Here is a 24,130-nt window from a genome sequence, read left to right on the forward strand (position 1 = left end):
ATATATATGGTTTACGTCACAATTAAAAGATAATTACGTCATCACTCGAAAATAAACACAATTTTTTTCTAAAATAAACTTTGAAAACTTATCTTGAGCATTGGGCGTAAGAGCTTTCAGTTCCCATTTTGGTTGTAATCTTATCATTTGTGACGTAATTAATGATGACGTCACTTGCTGGTGATAAAATGTGAAAGTGATGTTGACTTATATCACTGGAATATTAAAGTAAATAAATTAAGTTTAAAGAAATAAAATACATTTATATAAATATTAACATTTATGTTTACCTTTTTAATCAAGAACTGGCGTTATAAGTGACGTCATTTGATCTGTGATTTAATGAAGTCATCAACTGGTGATTGTTTTGCTGATGATATTGCATTAAAATTCGTGACGTCACATGACGTAGAAGCCTAAGAATGCTTAAACTTCAGCAGCAGAGAAAAAAATATTAAAAATTCGATAAATAGAAGATGACGGATTTGTCTCCAATAATTTGATATACGTCACAATCTATGTCACAAACCAGCAACCATCCCTACTCCGCCAACTTACTTTAAAACATTGTCTGCAAATAAATTAAAGAAATTAAACAAAAAAAAAGTCATATTATTAATAAAGCAATTAACAGCATTAGTTTATTTTTACACATTTTGTATTAATTTCTAAATTATATGTTAAAAAATAAATTAAAAAATTAAATCTATAACTAACAAAATGTTCAAAAATTTGATGACGTAACAAAAAATATTAAAAATTTCAAACAAAAATTAATTTTACCAAAAATTCTAAAATAAACTTTACCTTATTAGGCGTATGATCGACCTCAAGTCTTCGTGAAGTTAAAATTAATTTTCTTCTTTAATTATTTTGCTTTATTGACTGTTCTATGACGTCATAAAATATAATTCTCAATTATTTCTTGATATTCCACAATTTAGGTTCATTGTTTTTGTTAATGACGTCATATTAATATAATTGTTTAATATTTCTAGATCTTTAACATTCTAGACTGATAGTTTTTGTTAATGACGTCATAATGGATGCTATTCTTTTGTTGCTGATTTGTTGAAAATAATCCCAAAAATCGACAATTTTACTTGATATAAACTTGTTAAATAATAAACCACCTTCTACTATAAGGTTCAGACAAATAAGAACTGTTCTAGAAATCTGAAATTTCTTCTGTTAGTTTAAAACCCAGGGCCGAAAGTTGAGGTTTTCAGTTAAGCAACGCGAGCGCTTCTCTCGCTAAGATTAAGCAACTGAACGCTGCCTTAAAACACTTTGATTTAAGAAGTTCCTTAAAGCGATTTCTATTTTTGATTTAAGTTTGTTTTAAATACAAACAGAGCATTTTTTAAATAAAAATTTTCAAACAAAATTTGAAGTAAAATTTAAGAAGTAACATTTTAAGTAAAAGTAGTAACTTGAAAAAAAATTCATAAAAACATTATAACCGATGCCTGATTCTAAACAAAGTTTGTTTTTAAATCAGTTAAAAAATAACATTATTCTTTAATTTATTACTTTACTAAATATAAATTTTAATATACTAGTGAAAATTTATTTTGGTTTCTTTGTTTTCCGTTCCTCCATTTTCCGGTTCCTTCATTTTCCGTTCCTTCATTTTCCGGTTCCTTCATTTTCCGTTCCTTCATTTTTCGGTTCCTTCAATTTCCATTCCCTCATTTTCAGTCTAACCAACTCAACAATATTAAACCCCTTAACATTAGTGAGCCGATTTTAAAACAACGTTTTATACAAAACTAATGTTAAAGTTAATAGATTAAAACTGATGTTAAGCTATATTCTTTTCAAATATAAATTATATTCTTTTTAAATATAAAAAAAATATTCGATAAAAAAATCCCATACAAAACAAACAAGGTTATGTAGGTCGTACAAAGCGATACTGTTCTCTAACTTTTAAGTTATTCATCCATAAAGCATACCACCACAGACAACAAGTAAAGCGTATCTTATCATTATTTTACTTGCACACGTTTTCAAATACAAGTTAAAGTATAGTTTAGGTAGTTACAGTTAATATCATGGACAAAATTATTTCTATCGAAGGAACGACCGATATTGGTGAAATCAAGTATGTGAGAAAAACCAAACCTGATCTAAATGCTTATGCAGCCAGGTAAGTTTTATTTTTAGTGAAACTAAGCATAAAATATGTAAGTTATTTTTTTTCCCAGAAAACGAGAAAACTTTAATGACGTCACTATAACATGTGAGGGTGAACCAATCCCAGCAAACAAAATGATTTTGGCTTGCAACAGTCTCTACTTTGAAGAAGCTTTTGACGTTCCAGTAGGTTTTTAAAAAGTTATAAACAAAATATATTTTAATTGTATGATATTTAAAGTTCTTTATTTTAAATTACATAAAAAGAAAATCCATTTTTAGCGATTTAGTTACGTTACTTTTTAAACAATACTAGAGTAAAACAACAAAAACTAATGTTTTAAGATGAAAGAAAAATATTCAGGTTCGGTGGAAGTTGAAAGAATTGACGCAACATCCATGAAATCAGTTATTGATTATATTTACAACGGAGAAGTCAAAATAAACGCCACCAATGTTTGCCAATTGCTTGATGCTGCTGAATATTTGAAAATAGAAGGTAAACTCTGTCAATATTTGTTGGAAAAATTAAGAATATGTGTTTAAACTATTTCTTTACTTCTCTTTTTACAAATTCTAAATAATTTACAGATTTAAAAGATGAATGCATTACTTATTTGCAAAAAGCAGTTACTTGCCAAAACTGTTTTAGTCTTCGCTTATTGGCTGATCGTTACCATAGCGACAAGCTTAATGATGACGTTAAATCATTCATGCGCGATAACTTTTCTGAGATTCTGTCACGTGATGAGTTAAAGGAATTGGAAGAAAAAGATTTTTGTTTCTTGTATTCAGTTTGCACAAATGTAAGTTACTCTTAAAATGTATTAGTTTTATATTCTTCCAATTAAAAGTTATACGTAGTCAAAATTTAGCTAGCCCATTTAATTTTGACAACCACGACAGTTGTTTACAAGGAAAATATTATTGGGTAATTATTAAAATATATCGCTTGTATTTTAATGAACAATTAATTGAATTTATTGCTTAATTTAAAAATGTCAAGCTCTATTCTAAAAATTCAAAGTTATAATATTGCATTGATCTTTATTTCAGATTAGCAAGACAACTTTGTACAAAGCTGTTGTTGAATGGATCAAGTTTAAATTTGACGAACGTAAGGATCGCTTCCTTGAAGTTTTGGAGAAAGTAGATTTGAAACTTTGCGAACTTTCTTTGCAGTTTCTTATTAATGTTATTGTACAAGAGGTTAGTTTTATAAATAAATTTAAAATTCAAATTTATTGCTATTGAACGTAATTTAAAATAAATTTAGGAATTTATCCAGGAGAATAAAATTTACATAAAAGCTGTAAGTGAAGCGATGAAGACTTTTTCAATTAAAGGTAAAATTTTGTTATTTCGAACAACACTAATAAATATGCATTTATGAAAACCGTTGTTATTAAACAATAGAAAACTTGCTTATCATTGGTGGAAGTGATCGTCGTAACAAAATTACTCAATACAACATTCCTTTCAACAAGTTTACCCAACTACAGGTAAATGAAAGTATATTAGTAAAAATAAACAAATAATTTGTAATGAAAAACATATTTTATTTTGGAAAATTGACTATTATCAGGAATTACCTGAAGGAAGGAGAACTCACCAATGCGTGACGTTGAACGCTTTTGTTTACGTCATCGGTGGAGAGGCTGACGATGGTAAAACCTCACTTGCTACAGTTTATAGAATGAACATGACGAAAAATCCCCCAACTTGGGAGCAAGTTAAACCAATGACCACAGCTAGAGACATGGCAGGAGCAGCAGTTCTTAACGGTAATATAATTTATTACTGTATCATATTCATTGATGTTATTACAATTAAAATAAAGTGATTTGAGATTTAACTTTTAAAAGGCAATTTAATGTACAAAACATATCATTTTTTTATCAGGACTAATTTTTGTAACTGGAGGATATTTGAAACCAAACCATTTGTCATCTGGAGAATATTATTTGGAAACACTGAATATTTGGAACAAAATAACTGACATGAAAAGTAAAAGATTTGCCCACGAACTAGTTGAACTAGAAGGTAACTGTTTTTGATTTTTAAAGTTTTTATAGTATTTAGCACAAACCACAATTTTACAATTAAAAAATACAAAATTATGTAGAAGCATGACTCGAAAATTAAAAGTTAACATCGGTTGTAAAAAACTTATTCTACTAAGGTTATTTATATGCGATCGGTGGAACTGATGGCAATAAAGTAACCAACACAGTCGAGAAATACAATCCAAAGAAAAACGAATGGGGATTCACCGCCTCCCTACAAACAGCACGTGGATGGTTTGTTGCTACGGCAACCGATGACGCAATTTACGTAATGGGTATGTGACATTACTTTTTAGAAAAACATTACTATTTTTATTATTATATTTAATGTTAAGGAGGCGGCGTTGGCACACAAACCTTAAAATCAACTGAAAAATATGACGTCATCGGTGACGTATGGATCAACCTTACATACATGATTACTGAGAGAAGTAGTTTTTCGAGTTGTTTGATTCAAAACAAGATCTACATCGTTGGAGGGTAAGATGTTATTTTTGAACAAAAAGTTAAGGTTATCACTTTAACTTAGTATCGATTAATTATTGAGTAAAAAGAATATTTTCGAAATTTAATCAATTATGAAATTCTTATTATTTTATTGACATAGGTTACCCAACGACCAACAAGCTGTCAAATCGATTCACAAATACGACATAGAAGAAGACAATTGGGCCATTGTTACAAACACAGAAGAAGAATATTGCAACCACACAGTCGTTTCTTTTTAAAATTCATTTAAAACCTAATTTTCACGAATTTATGTTCTGATTAAATCACTTTTAAATTTTATTATGTAGCACTTAATTAATTACTCGTTATTTTCCATGTGTACGATTTTGTTTTATTACTGTATTTTAAGGTTATTATTTTAGTTATTATCACGTAAAAAATAAAAACTGTCTTATTTTAAATTTTTAATTATACCATGAGCCAAAAAGCTGATACAAAAATGTGGACAAGTTAAATGACGTCATTTAAATAAATCACTTGATGTAATTTGAGCTATAAACTATCAATAACTTCATTTTGGCTGCATTGACGTCACCTCAGCTTAATAAGTTTTCAAATCGTTTTGTTAAAGTCTTTCTATAAAAAAATTAAATAAATAAATATTTTATCTAAAAAATATTTTAGCTAAATTTACAAAAAGTAGTAAGAACGAATTTTAATTTTTTAAACATTCATAAAAAAATAAATTCACAAATTAAAAAAGGTTTAAAATAAATAACTTTTAACTTATTTGAGCCAGTTTTTGTTTTAAAAAATCTTAGTGATTTTTGCCAAACACCTTTGTTAATATACCCACATAGGTATATTGGGGTAAAAATTGTAAAGCTTAAAGGAAAAACAACGATTAAAATTACTCGAATAGTTATAACATTTTGAGTAAAAGTAGTAACTTTAATAAAAAAATTTACGTCACAAAACATTATAACCAATGCCTGAAAGTTTGTTTGTAAACTGGTTAAACAAATAACATCGTTATTTAAGTCATAGAATACTTTACTAAACATAAACTTATGTATAAAAAGAATTTTATAACAAGTAATTTGAAAATACAAAAAACAAAAGAACTCTTAACTATAGTAAGCTGTTGGAATTTAAATGAAACGTTAAATGTGAAACTTTTGTAAAACGAACCTCAAACGTATTGATATCATGTAAAAGTTTATTCTTACCAAAGCTGAACAAAAGAATCAACGGACGTCTAATACAATACAAACAAGGTTGTATATTTCGTGCTTAAATATAAGTCATTTAGCAACAACATATTACAACAGATAACTCTGGAGTGTACCTTACTTGCTATTATAAGTTTTCAAATACAAGTTAAAGTTTAGTGTGGGTAGTTACAATTAAAATCATGGACAACTTAATTTCTATCGAAGGTACGACCGATATTGGTCAAATCAAGAATGTTAGAAAAACCAAACCCGATCTAAATGCTTATGCAGCCAGGTAAGTTAAATATATTATGATTATTTTATAAGTGAAACGGTTATTTAAATTTATAATGATATATTAATTTCAGAAAACGAGAAAACTTTAATGACGTCACTATTACGTGTGGGGGTGTATTAATCCCAGCAAACAAAATGGTTTTGGCTTGCAACAGTCTCTACTTTGAAACAGCTTTTGACGTTCCGGTAAGTTAATGTAAAAGTTTTTAACTAAATATATTTAAATTTAATGGTACTTAAAGTTCTTTAAATAAAATTTTATAAAAAATATGCATATTCTGCGATTCAGTTACATAAAGAACAACAACAAAACAATGCCAAATTTTTAACATTACTATAGAGTAAAATAACAAAAACTAATGTTTTCAGATTAGAGAAAGATATTCAGGTTCAGTGGAAGTTGAAAGAATTAACGCAACATCCATGAGATCAGTTATTGATTATATTTACAACGGAGAAGTTAAAATAAACGTCACCAATGTTTGCCAATTGCTTGATGCTGCTGAATATTTGCAAATAAAAGGTGAGCTCTATCAATATTTTTTTGAAAAAATAACGAGCAAGTTAAAAACAATTTTATATAAACTTCTTTTTGACATAATTTGTAAATACTTTACAGATCTGAAAAATGAATGCATTACTTATTTTCAAAATGCAATTACTTGCCAGAACTACTTTACTCGGCGCTTATTGGCTGATCGTTACCATAGCGACAAACTTAGTGATGATGTTAAATCATTCATTTGCGATAATTTTTCTGAGATTCTGTCACGTGATGAGTTTAAGAAATTGAAAGAAAAAGATTTTTGTTTCTTGTATTCAGTTTGCACAAATGTAAGTGACTTTAAATATGAAATGTATTAGTCCTTTTTTTTCATAAAAAGTTATAACATATATGTAGTTGATACTTTGCTAGCCCATCTAATTTTGAAAACGTGAGAAAAATATTATTGAGTAATTATTAAAATATATCGGTTGTAATTTTATGAAAGATTATTTTGACTTATTTCCTAATTCATAAATTTAACGCTATATTTTTTTTGTATATATCTTTATATCGATGTGGAAAGGTCGAATGCGCGACCTAAACATAGATTAACATCAGTTACTCCGACCCAATCCAGAGTTACCTGTGGCAGTTTAGGATATAATACAATATAATTCCCTAATAATTAGGCTGCTGATTAAGTGCTGACTCAGCAGAAGTTTATACCATTTATAGCGACTTACTCAAGGGCACTACAGCAGGAGATCACTGGGGATCAAACAAAAGACCTCATATAGTGTAGGAAGTGTTCTGACCATTACACCACGCTGCCAGTTTATACTGTTATAGTTTAAAGTTATAATATTGTATTGATCAACAACTTTGTACAAAGCTGTTGTTGAATGGATCAAGTTTAAGTTCGACGAACGTAAGGATCGCTTTCTTGAAGTTATGGAGAAAGTGGATTTGAAATTTTGTGAACTTTCTTTGCCGTTTCTTAACAATGTTGTTGTACAAGAGGTTTGTTTTAGATGAAATTAAAATTAAAATTTATTTCTATTGAATGTAATTTAAAATAAATTTAGGAATTTATCCAAGAGAATAAAATTTACATAAAAGCTGTAAGTGAAGCGATGAAGACTTTTTCAATTAAAGGTAAAATTTTGTTATTTCGAACAACACTAATAAATATGCATTTATGAAAACCGTTGTTATTAAACAATAGAAAACTTGCTTATCATTGGTGGAAGTGATCGTCGTAACAAAATTACTCAATACAACATTCCTTCCAACAAGTTTACTCAACTACAGGTAAATGAAAGTATATTAGTAAAAGTAAACAAATAATTTGTAATGAAAAACATATTTTATTTTGGAAAATTGACTATTTTCAGGAATTACCTGAAGGAAGGAGAACTCATCAATGCGTGACGTTGAACGATTTTGTTTACGTCATCGGTGGAGAGGCTGACGATGGTAAAACCTCACTTGCTACAGTTTTTAGAATGAACATGAAGGAAGATCACCCAACTTGGGAGCAAGTTAAATCAATGAACACTGTAAAAGAGACGTGACGGAAGCAGCAGTTCTTAACGGTAATATAATTCATTACTGTATCATATTCATTAGAGTTATCACAATTAAAATAAGGTGATTTAAGATTCAACTTTTAAAAGGCAATTTAATGTACAAAATATATCATTCTTTAATCAGGACAAATTTTTGTAACTGGGGGATATTTGAAACCAAACCATTTGTCATCTGGAGAATATTATTTGGAAACACTGAATATTTGGAACAAAATAACTGACATGAAAAACCCAAGACTTGCCCACGAACTAGTTAACTTTAAAAGTATATTTTGTTTTCGTAAGTTCTGTAAAATTCCAGTACAAATTAAATTTTAACTAATTAAATTAAAATTACGTGATATTATGCTCTCAATAAGGTAACTATAATTTAAACCTTATTTTACCAGGTTATTTATATGCGATCGGTGGAAGTGATGTTAATAAAGTATTAAACACAGTCGAGAAATACAATCCAAAGGGAAACGAATGGGGATTCACCGCCTCCCTACAAACTGCACGCAAGTGGTTTGTTGCTACGACAACCGATGACGCAATTTACGTCATGGGTAAGTATGATTACTTTAAAGACAAAGAAAAACGTTTTTAACCTTATTAATGTTTTAAATCTTATAACTGTTCTAAATTTAGGAGGCCATGATGGAAAAAACAGATTAAAATCAACTGAAAAATATGACGTCATCAGTGACTTATGGACCAACCTTACAGACATGATTACTGTGAGACATGCATTTTCGGGTTGTTTGATTCAAAACAAGATCTACATCGTTGGAGGGTAAGTTGTTGGTATTATTAACAAAAGTTATTAAATTAACCAACTCAATAATAGTATAAAAATATCTTTTAAAGAAATTATAGATCTATTAAAGAAAACCAATATTATTAACAAACTTTACAAAATTATTCCAAAAAAATTGTAATAAAATAGAAAAATTAAAAAAAAGATTTTATTATTATCATAGGATAGTTAACGTTAAACAACCAGTCAAATCGATCCACAAATACGACATAGAAGAAGACAATTGGTTCATTGTTACAAACACAGAAGAAGCCTACATAAACCACACAGTTGTTTCTTTTTAAGTTGTTTAAACAATCAATTCTCATTATTTTAATTAATTTAAATTTTTTCTAACACCCAACTAAATATTTTTTATTTTTTAAAACTACGATTTTCTTTTATTGCTGTAAAATTTAATGCTTTTATTTTTGTATAAAGCTTTTTTTGTTTAGGTAAAATATTATAACAGTCTAATTTTTAAATACTAAACATACCACATACCCAAAGATCCAATGTTAAAATGTAAACAAAATTAATTTGCGGTTGCCCTGAAACTATTTGATTGGGATAAAAATAAATAAAAAGGAAAATAGTTAAATTGATTGATGTAAAACTGGTTAAGATAAATTAAAGTCTATACCTGGAACATTGATTCAACATTTTTTGCAATTTTAATATTTTCAAATAACCAGCAACTTTTATTGACTTTAAAATTCAGTTACATAATTGTCTTGAAAATTCAGTTATATAATTGTCTTGAAAATTTCATTTATTATATTACATGAGGGTGAAGATTTTTATCATTTTTAGGGATATTATTTAAATAACTTATGGTTGTTATAAACGAACCTTGAAAGTTTTAATATCCATATTTGTATAAATTTTAAACATAATACTTGTTTAAGGACAGAATAAACAAGGTTGTATTTTCGTACCAAGCGATACTGTTCTCTCATATTTAACAACAATAAAAATTAAAACCACAGTCAACAAGTGGAAGGTAGCTTACTATTAGGTTTTTATATTAAATTTAAAATTCAGTTTGAATATAGTTACAGTTTAGTTTAAGTAGTTACAGTTAGCAAAATCATGGACAACATTATTTCTATCGAAGGAACAACCGATATTGGTGAAATCACTGATATAAGAAGAGTTAAACCTAATTTAAATGCCTACGCAGCAAGGTAGTCTATATGTTAAATAAATGAAAACCATTTTGTTTGTTATTTTATTATTTTTTTAGAAAAAGGTCGAAGTTTTATGACGTCACTATTACGTGTGGGGGTGTATCAATCCCAGCAAACAAAATGGTTTTGGCTTGCAACAGTCTCTACTTTGAGAAAGCTTTCGATGTTCCAGTAAGTTATCTTTGAGCCAATTTATAAATCAGATCTTTGCTTTAAATTAATATAAATAAAAGTTTATGCTATTTATCATTATCACTAAATGTTAAATTATACATTTCAATTAAAATTGAGAACTAACTTAAATAACTGCAAAACTATGCCAGGTCATTTTAGAAAATTTTCATAAAAAAATATTTTTCAGATGAGAGAAAGATATTCTGGTTCAGTGGAAGTTGAAAGAATAGACGCAACATCCATGAGATCAGTTATTGATTATATTTACAACGGAGAAGTTAAAATAAACGTCAACAATGTTTGCCAATTGCTCGATGCTGCTGAATATTTGCAAATAGAAGGTAAACTTTGTTAAATATTCGTAGACTGACTTTTAAAATGCAGACCAATTTAGAAGTCACATAAAACAGAAAAAATAAATTCAAAGAATTGAAAATCTTTTCAAATCTATTGGCCTATGAAAACAAATAAACTAGTATAATCAACTATTTTAGGGCTACAAGGCTATCTTTTACATATAAAGAATTTATTGAAATATTACAAAATGATCGTAAAGCAGAAACTAAAAGTATACACAGAGTGATTGTCTGATATGTAACCCTGTAAGCGTATTTGTTAGTTAAGAGTAAAATCAAATTGGGGTTTACTAATGTAACTATCTTTACTACGCGATATAAAAATAATTAACTGTTGCGTATAAACAAGTTGTATACACCATAAACTAGTTTTATATAGTTGTATAGTGACATAGTATGAACTGTATTGATGGTGTTCTGTAGCGTTTTAATGTGTTGGTTATAATGTGTGGTAGTGGTTATATTGCAATTTTCGTGTTTCAGGATAGTAATTTGCGCGGCAAAGTTCAGTATTACTTTGTTAAATATTTTACAGATCTTAAGAAAAAATGCATTTTGTATTTGCAAAAAGCAATTACTTGCCAGAACTGCTTTAATCTTCGCTTATTGGCTGATCGTTACCATAGCGACAATCTTCTCAATTACGTCAAATCATTTATGCGTAACAACATTTCTAAAATTCTGTCACGTGATGAGTACAAGGAATTAGCAAAAGACGATTTTTATTTTTTGTGTTTAGTTTGCACAAATGTAAGTTGCTTTTAATATACAATTTACTCCTAATTAGAAAGATTGCTGAAACTTAAACTTTGTAAAACTACATGCAGGGCTAATTTTAGCTTTGTATCTAATTCCAAAAAGGGTCAAATTTTTTCTAAGTTTTGAAATTTAACAAATTATGCAAACTTGCAAAAATAAATGTTATAAATGTCAAATGCTTTGTACATTACTAGATTAGCAAGACGACTTTGTACAAAGCTGTTGTTGAATGGATCAAGTTTAAATTCGACGAACATAAGGATCGCTTCCTTGAAGTTTTGGAGAAAGTGGATTTGAAACTTAGTGAACTTTCTTTGCTGTTTCTTAACAATGTTGTTGTACAAGAGGTTTGTTTAAACAAGTAACTAATAAACAGTTTAATCACACAGAACATAATTTGATTTAAATTTAGGAATTTATTCGGGAAAACAAAGCTTACATGAAAGCTGTTAGTGATGCAATGAAGGTTATATCGACTAAAGGTACAATTTACATTGTATAAGAGATTTCAATTGACTGCAATTTTTTTAAAAACTACAGAAAACTTGCTTATCATTGGTGGAAATAATCGTAAAAACAAAGTTACTCAATACAACATTCCTTCAAACAAGTTTACTCAACTACAGGTAAAGACTTTATTATTAAAATTATTTTTGGTTTAAAGTCGAATTTTTTTTCAGGAAATTCCTGAAGGCAGGACATCTCATCGATGCGTGACGTTAAACGATTTTGTTTACGTCATTGGTGGAGAGGCTGACGATGGTAAAACCTCACTTGCTACAGTTTATAGAATGAACATAAAGAGTAATCTTCCAACTTGGGAGCAAGTTAAATCAATGACCACAGGTAGAGACGTGGCAGGAGCAGCAGTTCTTAACGGTAATATAATTTATTACTGTAATATATTCATTAATGTTATCACAATTAAAATAAGGTGATTTAAGATTTAACTTTAAAAGGCAATTTAACGTACAAAATATATCATTCTTTAAACAGGATTAATTTTTGTAACTGGAGGATATTTTAACCCAAATAATTTGTCATCTGGAGAATATTATTTGGAAACACTGAATATTTGGCACAAAATAACTGACATGAAAAGTCAAAGATTTGGCCACGAACTAGTTGAACTAGAAGGTAACTGTTTTTTTTTTCAAAGTTTTTATAGTATTTAGCACAAACGAAACTTTTACAAATTAAAAAATACAAAATTATGTAGAAGCATGACTCGAAAATTAAAAGTTAACATCGGTTGTAAAAAACTTATTCTACTAAGGTTATTTATATGCGATCGGTGGGTATAATGGTGATAAAGTAACCAACACAGTCGAGAAATACAATCCAAGGAAAAACGAATGGGAATTCACCGCATCCCTACAAACTGCACGCAAGTGGTTTGTTGCTACGGCAACCGATGACGCAATTTACGTAATGGGTATGTGACATTACTTTTTAGAAATAAAATAGTCCTAACTTTATTATTATATTTAATGTCAAGGGGGCAGCGTTGGCACACAAACTTTAAAATCAACTGTAAAATATGACGTCATCAGTGACGTATGGACCAGCCTTAAAGACATGATATTTGGAAGAAGTAGTTTTTCAGGTTGTTCGATTCAAAACAAGATCTACATCGTTGGAGGGTAAGTTGTTATTTTTGAACAAAAAGATATTGTTATTACTTTTACTTAGTATTAATTAATTATTAAGTAAAAATAATATTTTCTAAATTTATTTAATTATAAAATTCTTATTATTTTTTAAAATAGGTTAGACAACGACAAACAAGCTGTCAAATCGATCCATAAATACGACATAGAAGAAGACAATTGGGTCATTGTTACAAACACAGAAGAAAAATACTTCAACCACACAGTTGTTTCTTTTTAAAACACTTTTACCCAATAGTGTGACCAATAAATTATTAAATCACAATTAAACACAGTCAAGAAATGGCATTTAAGGCCATTCTATCAAACACAATCAAAGCTTGTATTTTAACTGATTGAGTCGTTACTGTTTAAATCTTGTCTATAACCTGATATCCATAAATTTATGTTCGGATTGAATCACTTTTAAGTTTTATTATGTAGCACTTAATCAATTACTCGTTATTTTTCATGTGTACGATTTTGTTTTATTACTGTATTTTAAGGTTATTATTTTAGTTTTTATCACGTAAAAAATAACAACGGTCTTATTTTAAATTTTTAATTATACCATGAGCCAAAAAGCTGATACAAAAATGTGGACAAGTTATATGACGTCATTTAAATAAATCACTTGATGTAATTTGAGCTATAAACTATCAATAACTTCATTTTGGCTACATTGACGTCACCTCAGCTTAATAAGTTTTTAAATCGTTTTGTTAAAGTCTTTCTATAAAAAAATTAAATAAATAAATATTTTATCTAAACCTGCATACTTAAATTTACAAAAACTAGTTAGAAAAAATTTTAATTTTTTAAACATTCATAAAAAAATAAATTCACAAATTAAAAAAGGTTTAAAATAAATAACTTTTAACTTATTTGAGCCAGTTTTTGTTTTAAAAAATCTTAGTGATTTTTGCTAAACACCTTTGTTAATATACCCACATAGGTATATTGGGGTAAAAATTGTAAAGCTTAAAGGAAAAACAACGATTAAAATTACTCAAATAGTTATAACTTATAAAAACAAAAAACTTTAGATGAAAATTCAAGAACTAACATTTTGACTAAAAGTCGTAACTTTAATAAAAAAATTTACGTCACAAAACATTATAACCGATGCCTGAAAGTTTGTTTGTAAACTGGTTAAACGAATTACATCGTTATTTAAGTCATAGAATACTTCACTAAACATAAACTTATGTATAGAAGAAATTTTATAGCAAGTATTTTGAAAATACAAAAAAACAAAAGAACTCTTAACTATAGTAAGCTGACGGAATTTAAATGAAACGTTAAATGTGAAACTTTTGTAATATGAACCTCAAACGAATCGGTATCATGTAAAAGTTTATTCTTACCAAAGCAAAACAAAAGAATCAACGGACGTCTAATACAATACGAACAAGGTTGTATATTTCGTGCTTAAATATAAGTTATTTAGCAACAACATATTACAACAGATAACTCTGGAGTGTAGCTTACTTGCTAATATTAGTTTTCAAATACAAGTTAAAGTTTAGTTTGGATAGTTACAGTTAAAACTATGGAAAACATTATTTCTATCGAAGGAACGACCGATATTGGTGAAATCAAGTATGTGAGAACAACCAAACCTGATCTAAATGCTTATGCAGCTAGGTAAGTTAAAAAATTGATTTTATTTTATAAATAAAACGGTTATTCAAGTTTATTATGATATATTGTTTGCAGAAAACGAGAAAACTTTAACGACGTCACTATTACGTGTGGGGGTGTATCAATTTCAGCAAACAAAATGGTATTGGCTTGCAACAGTCTCTACTTTGAAGCAGCTTTTGACGTTCCAGTAAGTTAATGTAAAAGTTTTTAACTAAATATGTTTAAATTTAATGGTCCTTAAAGTTCTTTATTTAAAATTTCATAAAAAAAAGATTCATGTTCTGCGATTCAGTTACGTTACATAAAGAACAACACCAAGACAACGCCGAGTCTTTAAACAATACTAGAGTAAAATAGCAAAAACTAATGTTTTCAGATGAAAAAGAGATATTCAGGTTCAGTGGAAGTTGAAAGAATTGACGCAACATCCATAAGATCAGTTATTGATTATATTTACAACGGAGAAGTCAAAATAAACGTCACAAATGTTTGCCAAACGCTCGATACTGCTGAATATTTGCAAATAAAAGGTAAACTTTGTCAACATTTGTAGAAAAAATTAAGGATATGTTTTTAAACTGCTTCGTTATTTCTCTTTTTTACAAATTGTAAATAATTTACAGATTTAAAAGATGAATGCATTACTTATTTGCAAAATGCAATTACTTGCCAAAACTGCTTTAGTCTTCTCTTATTGGCTGATCGTTACCATAGCGACAAACTTAGTGATGATGTTAAATTGTTCATGCGCGCTAATTTTTCTGAAATTCTGTCACGTGATGAGTTTAAGGAATTAGAAGAAAGACATTTTTGTTTTTTGTATTCAGTTTGCACAAATGTAAGTTACTCTTAATATAAAATGTATTAGTTTCATATTTTTTTTATTAAAAGTTATATGTAGTCCATTTTGCTAGCTCATTTAATTTTAACAACGACAATTGTTTACAAGAGAAATATTTTTAAGTAATTATTAAAATATTTTGGTTGTTATTTAATGTACCATTATTTGGACTTATTGCTTAAATTATAAATTTGACGCTATATATTTTTTGTATATATCTTTATATCGATGTGGGAAGGTCGAATGCAAAATGCGACCTAAACATAGAGTAAAAAGTTACACCGACCCAGTCTAGAGTTGCTTGTGGCAGTTTTGGGTAATATACAATATAATTCCCCAATAATTAGGCTGCTGATTAAGTGCTGACTTAGCAGAAGTTTATACCATTTATAGCGACTTACTCAAGGGCACGACAGCATGAAATCACTGGGGATCAAACAAAAGACCTCATATAGTGTAGGAAGTGTTCTGACCATTACACCACGCTGCCAGTTTATACTGTAATAGTTTAAAGTTATAATATTGTATTGATCTTTATTTCAGATTAGCAAAACGACTTTGTACAAAGCTGTTGATGAATGGATCAAGTTTAAGTTCGACGAACGTAAGGATCGCTTTCTTGAAGTTATGGAGAAAGTGGATTTGAAATTTTGTGAACTTTCTTTGCCGTTTCTTAACAATGTTGTTGTACAAGAGGTTTGTTTTAGATGAAATTAAAATTAAAATTTATTTCTATTGAACGTAATTTAAAATAAATTTAGGAATTTATCCAGGAGAATAAAATTTACATAAAAGCTGTAAGTGAAGCGATGAAGACTTTTTCAATTAAAGGTGAAATTTTGTTATTTTGAACAACACTTATAAATATGCATTTATGAAAACCGTTGTTATTGAACAATAGAAAACTTGCTTATCATTGGTGGAAGTGATCGTCGTAACAAAATTACTCAATACAACATTCCTTCCAACAAGTTTACCCAACTACAGGTAAATGAAAGTATATTAGTAAAAGTAAACAAATAATTTGTAATGAAAAACATATTTTATTTTGGAAAATTGACTATTTTCAGGAATTACCTGAAGGAAGGAGAACTCATCAATGCGTGACGTTGAACAATTTTGTTTACGTCATCGGTGGAGAGGCTGACGATGGTAAAACCTCACTTGCTACAGTTTATAGAATAAACATAAAAAAAAATCCCCTAACTTGGGAGCAAGTTAAATCAATGAACACTGTAAGAGACGTGACGGGAGCAGCAGTTCTTAACGGTAATATAATTCATTACTGTATCATATTCATTAGAGTTATCACAATTAAAATAAGGTGATTTAAGATTTAACTTTTAAAAGGCAATTTAATGTACAAAATATATCATTCTTTAATTAGGATTAATTTTTGTAACTGGGGGATATTTTAACCCAAACCATTTGTCATCTGGAGAATATTATTTGGAAACACTGAATATTTGGAACAAAATAACTGACATGAAAAGTAAAAGATTTGCCCACGAACTTGTTGAACTAAAAGGTAACTGTTTTTGTTTTTCAAAGTTTTTATAGTATTTAGCACAAACCACAATTTTACAATTAAAAATATAAAATTATGTAAAAGCATGACTCGAAAATTAAAAGTTAACATTAGTTGTAAAAACCTTATTCTACTAAGGTTATTTATATGCGATCGGTGGAACTGATGGCAATAAAGTAACCAACACAGTCGAGAAATACAATCCAAGGGAAAACGAATGGGGATTCACCGCCTCCCTACAAACAGCACGTGGATGGTTTGTTGCTACGGCAGCCGATGACGCAATTTACGTAATGGGTATGTGACATTACTTTTTAGAAAAACATTACTATTTTATTATTAAATTTAATGTTAAGGAGGCGTCGTTGGCACACAAACCTTAAAATCAACTGAAAAATATGACGTCATCGATGACGTATGGATCAACCTTACAGACATGATTACTGAGAGAAGTAATTTTTCGAGTTGTTTGATTCAAAACAAGATCTACATCGTTGGAGGGTAAGATGTTATTTTTGAACAAAAAGTTATGGTTATCATTTTTACTCAGTATCGATTAATTATTGAGTAAAAAGAATATTTTCAAAATTTATTTAATTATAAAATTCTTATTATTTTTTTAACATAGGTTAAACAACGACCAACAAGCTGTCAAATCGATCCACAAATACGACATAGAAGAAGACAATTGGGTCATTGTTACAAACACAAAAGAAGTATACTACAACCACACAGTTGTTTCGGTTTAAAATATTTTAACCCAATAGTTTGACCAATAAAATATTAAATCACAATCACACACAGTCAAGAGACAGCAATTCAGGTGTAAAAATGTTATACAATCAAACACAATTAAAGCTTTTTTTTACTGATTGAGTTGTTTCCTTTTAAAACTTTATTTATAACCTAATTCTCATACATTGATGTTTTGATTGAAACAATGTTAAATTTTATTAATGTAGCACTTAATCAATTACTTGTTATTTTCCATGTGTACGATTTTTTATAATGTTGTATTTCAATGTTATTATTTTAGTTTTTATTACGTAAAACATAACAACTATCTTATTTTTAAAATTTTATTTATACCATGTGACAAAAAGCTGATACAAAAATGTAGACAAGTTTAATGGCGTCATTTAAGTGCCATGACGTCATTTAGGCAATACTGACGTTACCTTATCACAATTTGTTTTTAAAACCGTTTGGTTAAAGTCGATTTAAAAAAATTAACAAAAAAAAATTTTATGTCTAAACCTGTATCTTTATAGTTATTAAATTTAAGAAATTGTTTTTTTTATTTAAAAAAAAACAAAAAACATTTATATAAAAACTTATTCACAAATTAACGAAAAAAAAAACATTTATATAAAAACTTATTCACAAATTAACGAAGGTTTTAAATCGATACCTTAAACTTATTTAGGTCCAGTTTTCTTTTGCAAAATATTATCGGTTTCTGCCAAACACCTTCGTTAATATATCCACATAGGTATATAGGGTAAAAATTTTAAAGCTAAAAGTAAAAACAACAATTAAATTATTCAAAGAGTTATAACTCATAAAAACAAACAAAATTTAAATTATAATTCAAGAAGTAACATTTTAAGGAATAGTAGTAACTTAAAAAAGAAAAAATTCTTCATCACAAAAACATTATAACCAATGTCTGATTCTAAACAAAGTTTGTTTTTAATTTAGTTAAAAAATTACATTAATTTTTAATTTATTACTTTACTAAACATAAATTTTAACATATCAGCAGAAATTTGTTTTAAGTAACGTAAACTCAACAATATTTAACCCATTTAACAATAGTGAGCTGATTTTAAAACAACATTTTATACAAAACTAATGTAAAGGTTTATTAATGTAGAACTGATGTAAAAAATTAATAAAAAGAATAAAACTGATGTTAAGCTTGTGTAAAAATTATATTCTTTTCAAATATCAACAAAATATTCGATAAAAAAGCCCCATACAAAGCAAACAAGGTTATGTTTGTCTTACCAAGCGACACTGTTCTCTCACATTTAAGTTATTCATCCATAAAGCATACCACCACAGACAACAAGTAAAGAGTATTTTACCATTATATTAATTATATGCGTTTCAAATACAAGTTAAAGTTTAGTTTGAGTAGTTACAGTTAGAAAAATTATGGATAACATTATTTCTATCGAAGGAACGACCGATATTGGTGAAATCAAGTATGTGAGAAAAACCAAACCTGATCTAAATGATTATGCAGCCAGGTAAGTTAAATATATTATGACTATTTTATAAGTGAAACGGTTATTTAAATTTATAATGATATATTGTTTGCAGAAAACGAGAAAATTTTAACGACGTCACTATTACGTGTGAGGGTGTATTAATCCCAGCAAACAAAATGGTTTTGACTTGCAACAGTCTCTACTTTGAAGCAGCTTTTGACGTTCCAGTAAGTTTATGTAAAAGTTTTTAACTAAATATGTTTAAATTTAATGGTTTTTGAATTTCTTTATTTTAAATGTCATAAAAAGAATATCCATGTTTTGCGATTCAGTTACGTTACATAAAGAACAAAAACAGGACAATGCCAAGTCTTTAAACAATACTAGAGTATAATAGCAAAAACAATTGTTTTTAGATGAAAGAAAGATATTCAGGTTCGGTGGAAGTTGAAAGAATTGACCCAACATCTATGAGATCAGTTATTGATTATATTTACAACGGAGAAGTCAAAATAAACGTCACTAATGTTTGCCAATTGCTCGATGCTGCTGAATATTTGCAAATAGAAGGTAAACTCTGTCAATATTTGTAGAAAAAAGTAAGGGTATATGTTTAAACTACTTCATTATTTCTCTTTTTTACAAATTGTAAATAATTTACAGATTTAAAAGGTAAATGCATTACTTATTTGCAAAAAGCAGTTACTTGCCAAAACTGCTTTAGTCTTCGCTTATTGGCTGATCGTTACCATAGCAACAAGCTTAGTGATGATGTTAAATCATTCATTCGCGATAATTTTTCTGAGATTCTGTCACGTGATGAGTTTAAGAAATTGGAAGAAAGAGATTTTTGTTTCTTGTATTTAGTTTGCACAAATGTAAGTTACTCTTAATATGAAATGTAGTAGTTCTATTTTTTTCTTATTAAAAGTTATATGTAGTCAAAACTTAGCTAGCCCATCTAATTTTGAAAACGATAGTTGTAAACAGAAGATTTATTATTGGGTAATTTTTAAAATATATCGTTTGTAATTTAATGTACGATTAAATGGATTTAGTGTTAATTTAAAAATTTTAAACTTTTCTAAGAATTTAAAATTATAATATTGCACTGAAATTTATTTTAGATTAACAAAACGACTTTGTACAAAGCTGTTGTTGAATGGATCAAGTTTAAATTCGACGAACGTAAGGATCGCTTCCTTGAAGTTTTGGAAAAAGTGGATTTAAAACTTTGTGAACTTTCTTTGCTGTTTCTTAACAATGTTGTTGTACAAGAGGTTTGTTTAAACAAATAACTAATAACCAGTTTATTCACACAAAACATAATTTGATTTAAATTTAGGAATTTATCCGGGAAAACAAAGTTTACATGAAAGCTGTTAGTGAAGCGATGAAAGCTTTGTCGACAAAAGGTAAAATTTGTTTCCCCCAAGAATGCAGATAAGTTACAATTTTTGAAAAAACTATTGTTATTTATGCAACAGAAAACTTGCTTATCGTCGGTGGAGATGATGGCTACAATAAAGTTACTCAATACAACATTCCTTCCAACAAGTTTACTCAACTACAGGTAAAAACATATACATTAGTAAAAGTAAACAAATAATTTGTAATAAAAATAAATTTTTCAGTTAAACAAATTTTACTGCGTAAGAATTTATTTTATATGCGTTTTAAGTTGATATTTTGTTTGTTAGGAACTTCCAGAAGGCAGATCCCGTCACCGATGCGTGACGTTGAACGATTTTGTTTACGTCATTGGTGGGCGGGCTGACGATGGTGAAACCTCACTTGCTACAGTTTATAGAATGAACATGAAGGGCAATCCCCTAACTTGGAAGCAAGTTAAATCAATGAACTCAGTCAGAAATTTCGCAGGAGCGGCAGTTCTTAACGGTAATATAATTTGTTACTGTATCATATTCATTAATGTTATCACAATTAAAATAAGGTGATTTAAGGTTTAACTTTTGAAAGGCCATTTAACGTACAAATATATCATTCTTTAATCAGGATTAATTTTTGTAACTGGAGGATATTCGAGACCAAATTATTTGTCCTCTGGAGAATATTACTTGGAAACACTGAATATTTGGCACAAAATAGCTGACATGAAAAGTCAAAGATTTGGCCACAAACTAGTTAACCTTAAAGGTATATTTTGTTTTCCTAATTTCTATAAAATTCAGTACAAATTAAAATTTACCCAATTAAATTAAAATTTTGTGATCTTATGCCACCAGAAAGGTAATTATAATTTAAACCTTATTTTACCAGGTTATTTATATACGATCAGTGGGTTTGGTGACAATGGAGTAACCAACACAGTCGAGAAATACAATCCAAAGGAAAACGAATGGAGATTCACTGCCTCCCTACAAACTGCACGCATGTGGTTTGTTGCTACGGCAACCGATGACGCAATTTATGTCATGGGTAAGCATAATTATTTTAAAGACGAAAAAACTCTTTTAACCTTATTAATGTTTTAAATTTAGGAGGCTTTAATGGCGAAAACAGATTAAAATCCACTGAAAAATATGACGTCATCGGTGACGTATGGACCAACCTTACAGACATGATTACTGTGAGATCTGGTTTATCGGGTTGTTTGATTCAAAACAAGATCTACATCGTTGGAGGGTAAGTTATTATTTTTAGACAAAAAGTTATGTTATATATTTATTACTAATTTTCAATAAGATCAGTTATTTAAAAAATGTGGATCCATAGCAAGAGGCTAATATTATCAACAATCTTCACAAAATCAATCATAAAAATTCTAATGAGTTTTTTTTTATTATAGATTAGACAACGACAAACAAGTTGTTAAATCAATCCACAAATACGACATAGAAAAAGACAACTGGTTTATTGTTACAAACACAGAGGAAGAATGCTACAACCACACAGTTGTCCCTGTTTAAAACACTTTTACCCAATAGTTTGGCCAATAAATTATTAAAACACAATCACACACAGTCAAGAGACAGCAATTCAGATGTAAAATGTTATACAATTGAACACAATCAAAGCGTTTTACTGATCCAGTCATTTCTTATTAAAACTTTATTTATAATCTGATTCTCATAAATTAATGTTCTGATTGAATCACTGTAATTTTATTATGAGTGGCGTAATTATTATTATTATCGAAGCTTGTGTGTTTTATTGCGCACGCGTATCGGTGCGTTTTGCCTTTTTCCTTTTTTATGTAGCCTTTTGGTGCGCTTCCCTCCATTTTGTCATCACTTTAAGTTACAAAATAAGAAGCACGATTTTGTAAAATCGTTCAACTTTAATTACTACAATGTAGCATTTAATTAATTACTTGTTATTTTTCATGTGTACGATTTTGTTTTATTACTGTATTTTAATGTTACTATTTTAGTTTTTAACACGTAAAACATAACAACTATCTTGTTTTTAAAATTTTATTTATACCATGTGCCAAAAAGCTAAAACAAAAATGTAGACAAGTTGTATGACGTCATTTAATGGACGTGACGTCATTTAGGCTATACTGACGTCACCTTAGCACGATTTGTTTTTAAAACCGTTTGGTTAAAGTCGATCTAAAAAAATAAATAAAAAAAATAAATATTTAAACCTGTATACTTATAAGTTATAAAATTGGTAATTTTTTTAATTTATAAAAACATGTTTTAATTGCAGTTGAAAAAAAAAATTTTAACAAATTGAAAAAGGTTTTTAATAAATACCTTTAACTTATTTAGGTGTAGCATTTCTTTTGCCAAAAAACTGTTGGTTTCTGCCAAACAATAACTTAAATTTACCCACATGGGTATATAGAGTGAATCCTTGGGTTCTGAAACAAAAACATAAAAATTACCAGTTAATAAAAAAAGACGTATATATATGGTTTCCGTCACAATTAAAAGATAATTAGGTCATCATTCGAAAATAAACACAATTTTTTTTTTTAAATAAACTTTGAAAACTTATTTTGAGCATTGGGCGTAATAGCTTTCAGTTCCTATTTCAGTTGCACTTTTAACAATTGTGACGTAATCAATGATGACGTCACTTGCTGGTGATAAGATGTGAAAGTGATGTTGACTTATATCACTGGAATATTAAAGTAAATAAATTAAGTTTGAAGTAATAAAAATACATTTATATAAATATTAACATTTATATTTACCTTTTTAATCAAGAACTGGCGTTATAAGTGACGTCATTTAACCTGTAATGTAATGACGTCATCAACTGGTGATTTCAATGCTGATGATTGTTTTGTTGATGATATTGCATAAACCTGGTGACGTCACATGACGTAGGGGCTTAAGAACGATCAAACTCCAGCAACAGAGAAGAAAAGAATTTGAAAATTCGTTAAATAGAAGATGACGGATTTGTCTCCAATAATTTGGTATACATCACAATCTACGTCACGAACCAGCAACCATCCCTACTCCGCCAACTTTCGTCGAAACATTGTCTGCAAATAAATTAAAAAATTTATAAAAAAATACAAAAAGTATTTTAAAATTCATAATATTAATAGTAATTAACAGCATTAGTTTATTTTTACACATTTTGTATTAATTTCTATATTATATCTTACAAAATAACTCAAAAAATTAAATCTATAATTAACGAAACGTTCAAAAATTCGATGACGTAACAAAAATTATTAAAAATTTTAAACAAAAATTAATTTTACTAAAAATTCTAAAATAAACTTTACCTTATTAGTCGTAAGATCGACCTCAAGACTTCTTGA

At 28.3% G+C, this 24,130-nt stretch overlaps 6 protein-coding genes across 8 annotated transcripts; all 6 read left to right on the forward strand.

The window, feature by feature from the left end:
- The first annotated feature begins 2,021 nt into the window (after positions 1–2,021).
- Positions 2,022–5,156, forward strand: LOC145743235 (kelch-like protein 7). Of its 2 annotated transcripts, none has more exons than XM_082561152.1 (12): positions 2,022–2,152; positions 2,211–2,325; positions 2,485–2,638; positions 2,731–2,945; positions 3,196–3,348; positions 3,416–3,485; positions 3,556–3,641; positions 3,725–3,923; positions 4,042–4,182; positions 4,322–4,480; positions 4,541–4,685; positions 4,813–5,156. In XM_082561152.1, exons 1-12 carry the CDS (start codon positions 2,058–2,060, stop codon positions 4,931–4,933), a joined length of 1,653 nt encoding a protein of 550 aa, XP_082417278.1. In that variant the 5' UTR covers positions 2,022–2,057; the 3' UTR covers positions 4,934–5,156. The 2 variants fall into 2 exon arrangements, with proteins under 2 accessions (XP_082417278.1, XP_082417279.1); XM_082561153.1 differs by having other exon boundaries at positions 3,428–3,485.
- A 913-nt stretch (positions 5,157–6,069) lies between these two features.
- Positions 6,070–8,227, forward strand: LOC145742638 (kelch-like protein 12). The gene is made up of 7 exons (XM_082560415.1): positions 6,070–6,164; positions 6,238–6,352; positions 6,536–6,689; positions 6,786–7,000; positions 7,739–7,808; positions 7,879–7,964; positions 8,048–8,227. The coding sequence occupies exons 1-7, from the start codon at positions 6,070–6,072 to the stop codon at positions 8,225–8,227; spliced, it is 915 nt and encodes a 304-aa protein (XP_082416541.1).
- Positions 7,877–9,500, forward strand: LOC145743169 (uncharacterized). Of its 2 annotated transcripts, none has more exons than XM_082561078.1 (6): positions 7,877–7,964; positions 8,048–8,248; positions 8,367–8,522; positions 8,632–8,790; positions 8,873–9,017; positions 9,205–9,500. In XM_082561078.1, exons 3-6 carry the CDS (start codon positions 8,465–8,467, stop codon positions 9,323–9,325), a joined length of 483 nt encoding a protein of 160 aa, XP_082417204.1. In that variant the 5' UTR covers positions 7,877–7,964; positions 8,048–8,248; positions 8,367–8,464; the 3' UTR covers positions 9,326–9,500. The 2 variants fall into 2 exon arrangements, with proteins under 2 accessions (XP_082417204.1, XP_082417205.1); XM_082561079.1 differs by having other exon boundaries at positions 8,367–8,507.
- Positions 9,501–10,270: 770 nt separating this feature from the next.
- Positions 10,271–13,749, forward strand: LOC145743168 (kelch-like protein 13). Its single transcript, XM_082561077.1, has 11 exons — positions 10,271–10,381; positions 10,572–10,725; positions 11,276–11,490; positions 11,694–11,846; positions 11,912–11,981; positions 12,040–12,125; positions 12,180–12,378; positions 12,496–12,636; positions 12,776–12,934; positions 12,998–13,142; positions 13,269–13,749. The coding sequence occupies exons 1-11, from the start codon at positions 10,331–10,333 to the stop codon at positions 13,387–13,389; spliced, it is 1,494 nt and encodes a 497-aa protein (XP_082417203.1). The 5' UTR covers positions 10,271–10,330; the 3' UTR covers positions 13,390–13,749.
- A 795-nt stretch (positions 13,750–14,544) lies between these two features.
- LOC145743320 (kelch-like protein 13) lies at positions 14,545–18,256 on the forward strand. The gene is made up of 12 exons (XM_082561256.1): positions 14,545–14,795; positions 14,868–14,982; positions 15,172–15,325; positions 15,419–15,633; positions 16,180–16,332; positions 16,398–16,467; positions 16,538–16,623; positions 16,707–16,905; positions 17,024–17,164; positions 17,303–17,461; positions 17,521–17,665; positions 17,793–18,256. The coding sequence occupies exons 1-12, from the start codon at positions 14,701–14,703 to the stop codon at positions 17,911–17,913; spliced, it is 1,653 nt and encodes a 550-aa protein (XP_082417382.1). The 5' UTR covers positions 14,545–14,700; the 3' UTR covers positions 17,914–18,256.
- Positions 18,257–19,293: 1,037 nt separating this feature from the next.
- Positions 19,294–22,321, forward strand: LOC145742639 (kelch-like protein 12). Its single transcript, XM_082560416.1, has 12 exons — positions 19,294–19,419; positions 19,493–19,607; positions 19,797–19,950; positions 20,044–20,258; positions 20,508–20,660; positions 20,726–20,795; positions 20,868–20,953; positions 21,081–21,279; positions 21,397–21,537; positions 21,661–21,819; positions 21,882–22,026; positions 22,190–22,321. The coding sequence occupies exons 1-12, from the start codon at positions 19,325–19,327 to the stop codon at positions 22,308–22,310; spliced, it is 1,653 nt and encodes a 550-aa protein (XP_082416542.1). The 5' UTR covers positions 19,294–19,324; the 3' UTR covers positions 22,311–22,321.
- Positions 22,322–24,130: the final 1,809 nt, after the last annotated feature.

Source organism: Corella eumyota, chromosome 2, assembly GCF_963082875.1.
Source record: "Corella eumyota chromosome 2, kaCorEumy4.1, whole genome shotgun sequence".
NCBI lineage: Eukaryota > Metazoa > Chordata > Ascidiacea > Phlebobranchia > Corellidae > Corella > Corella eumyota.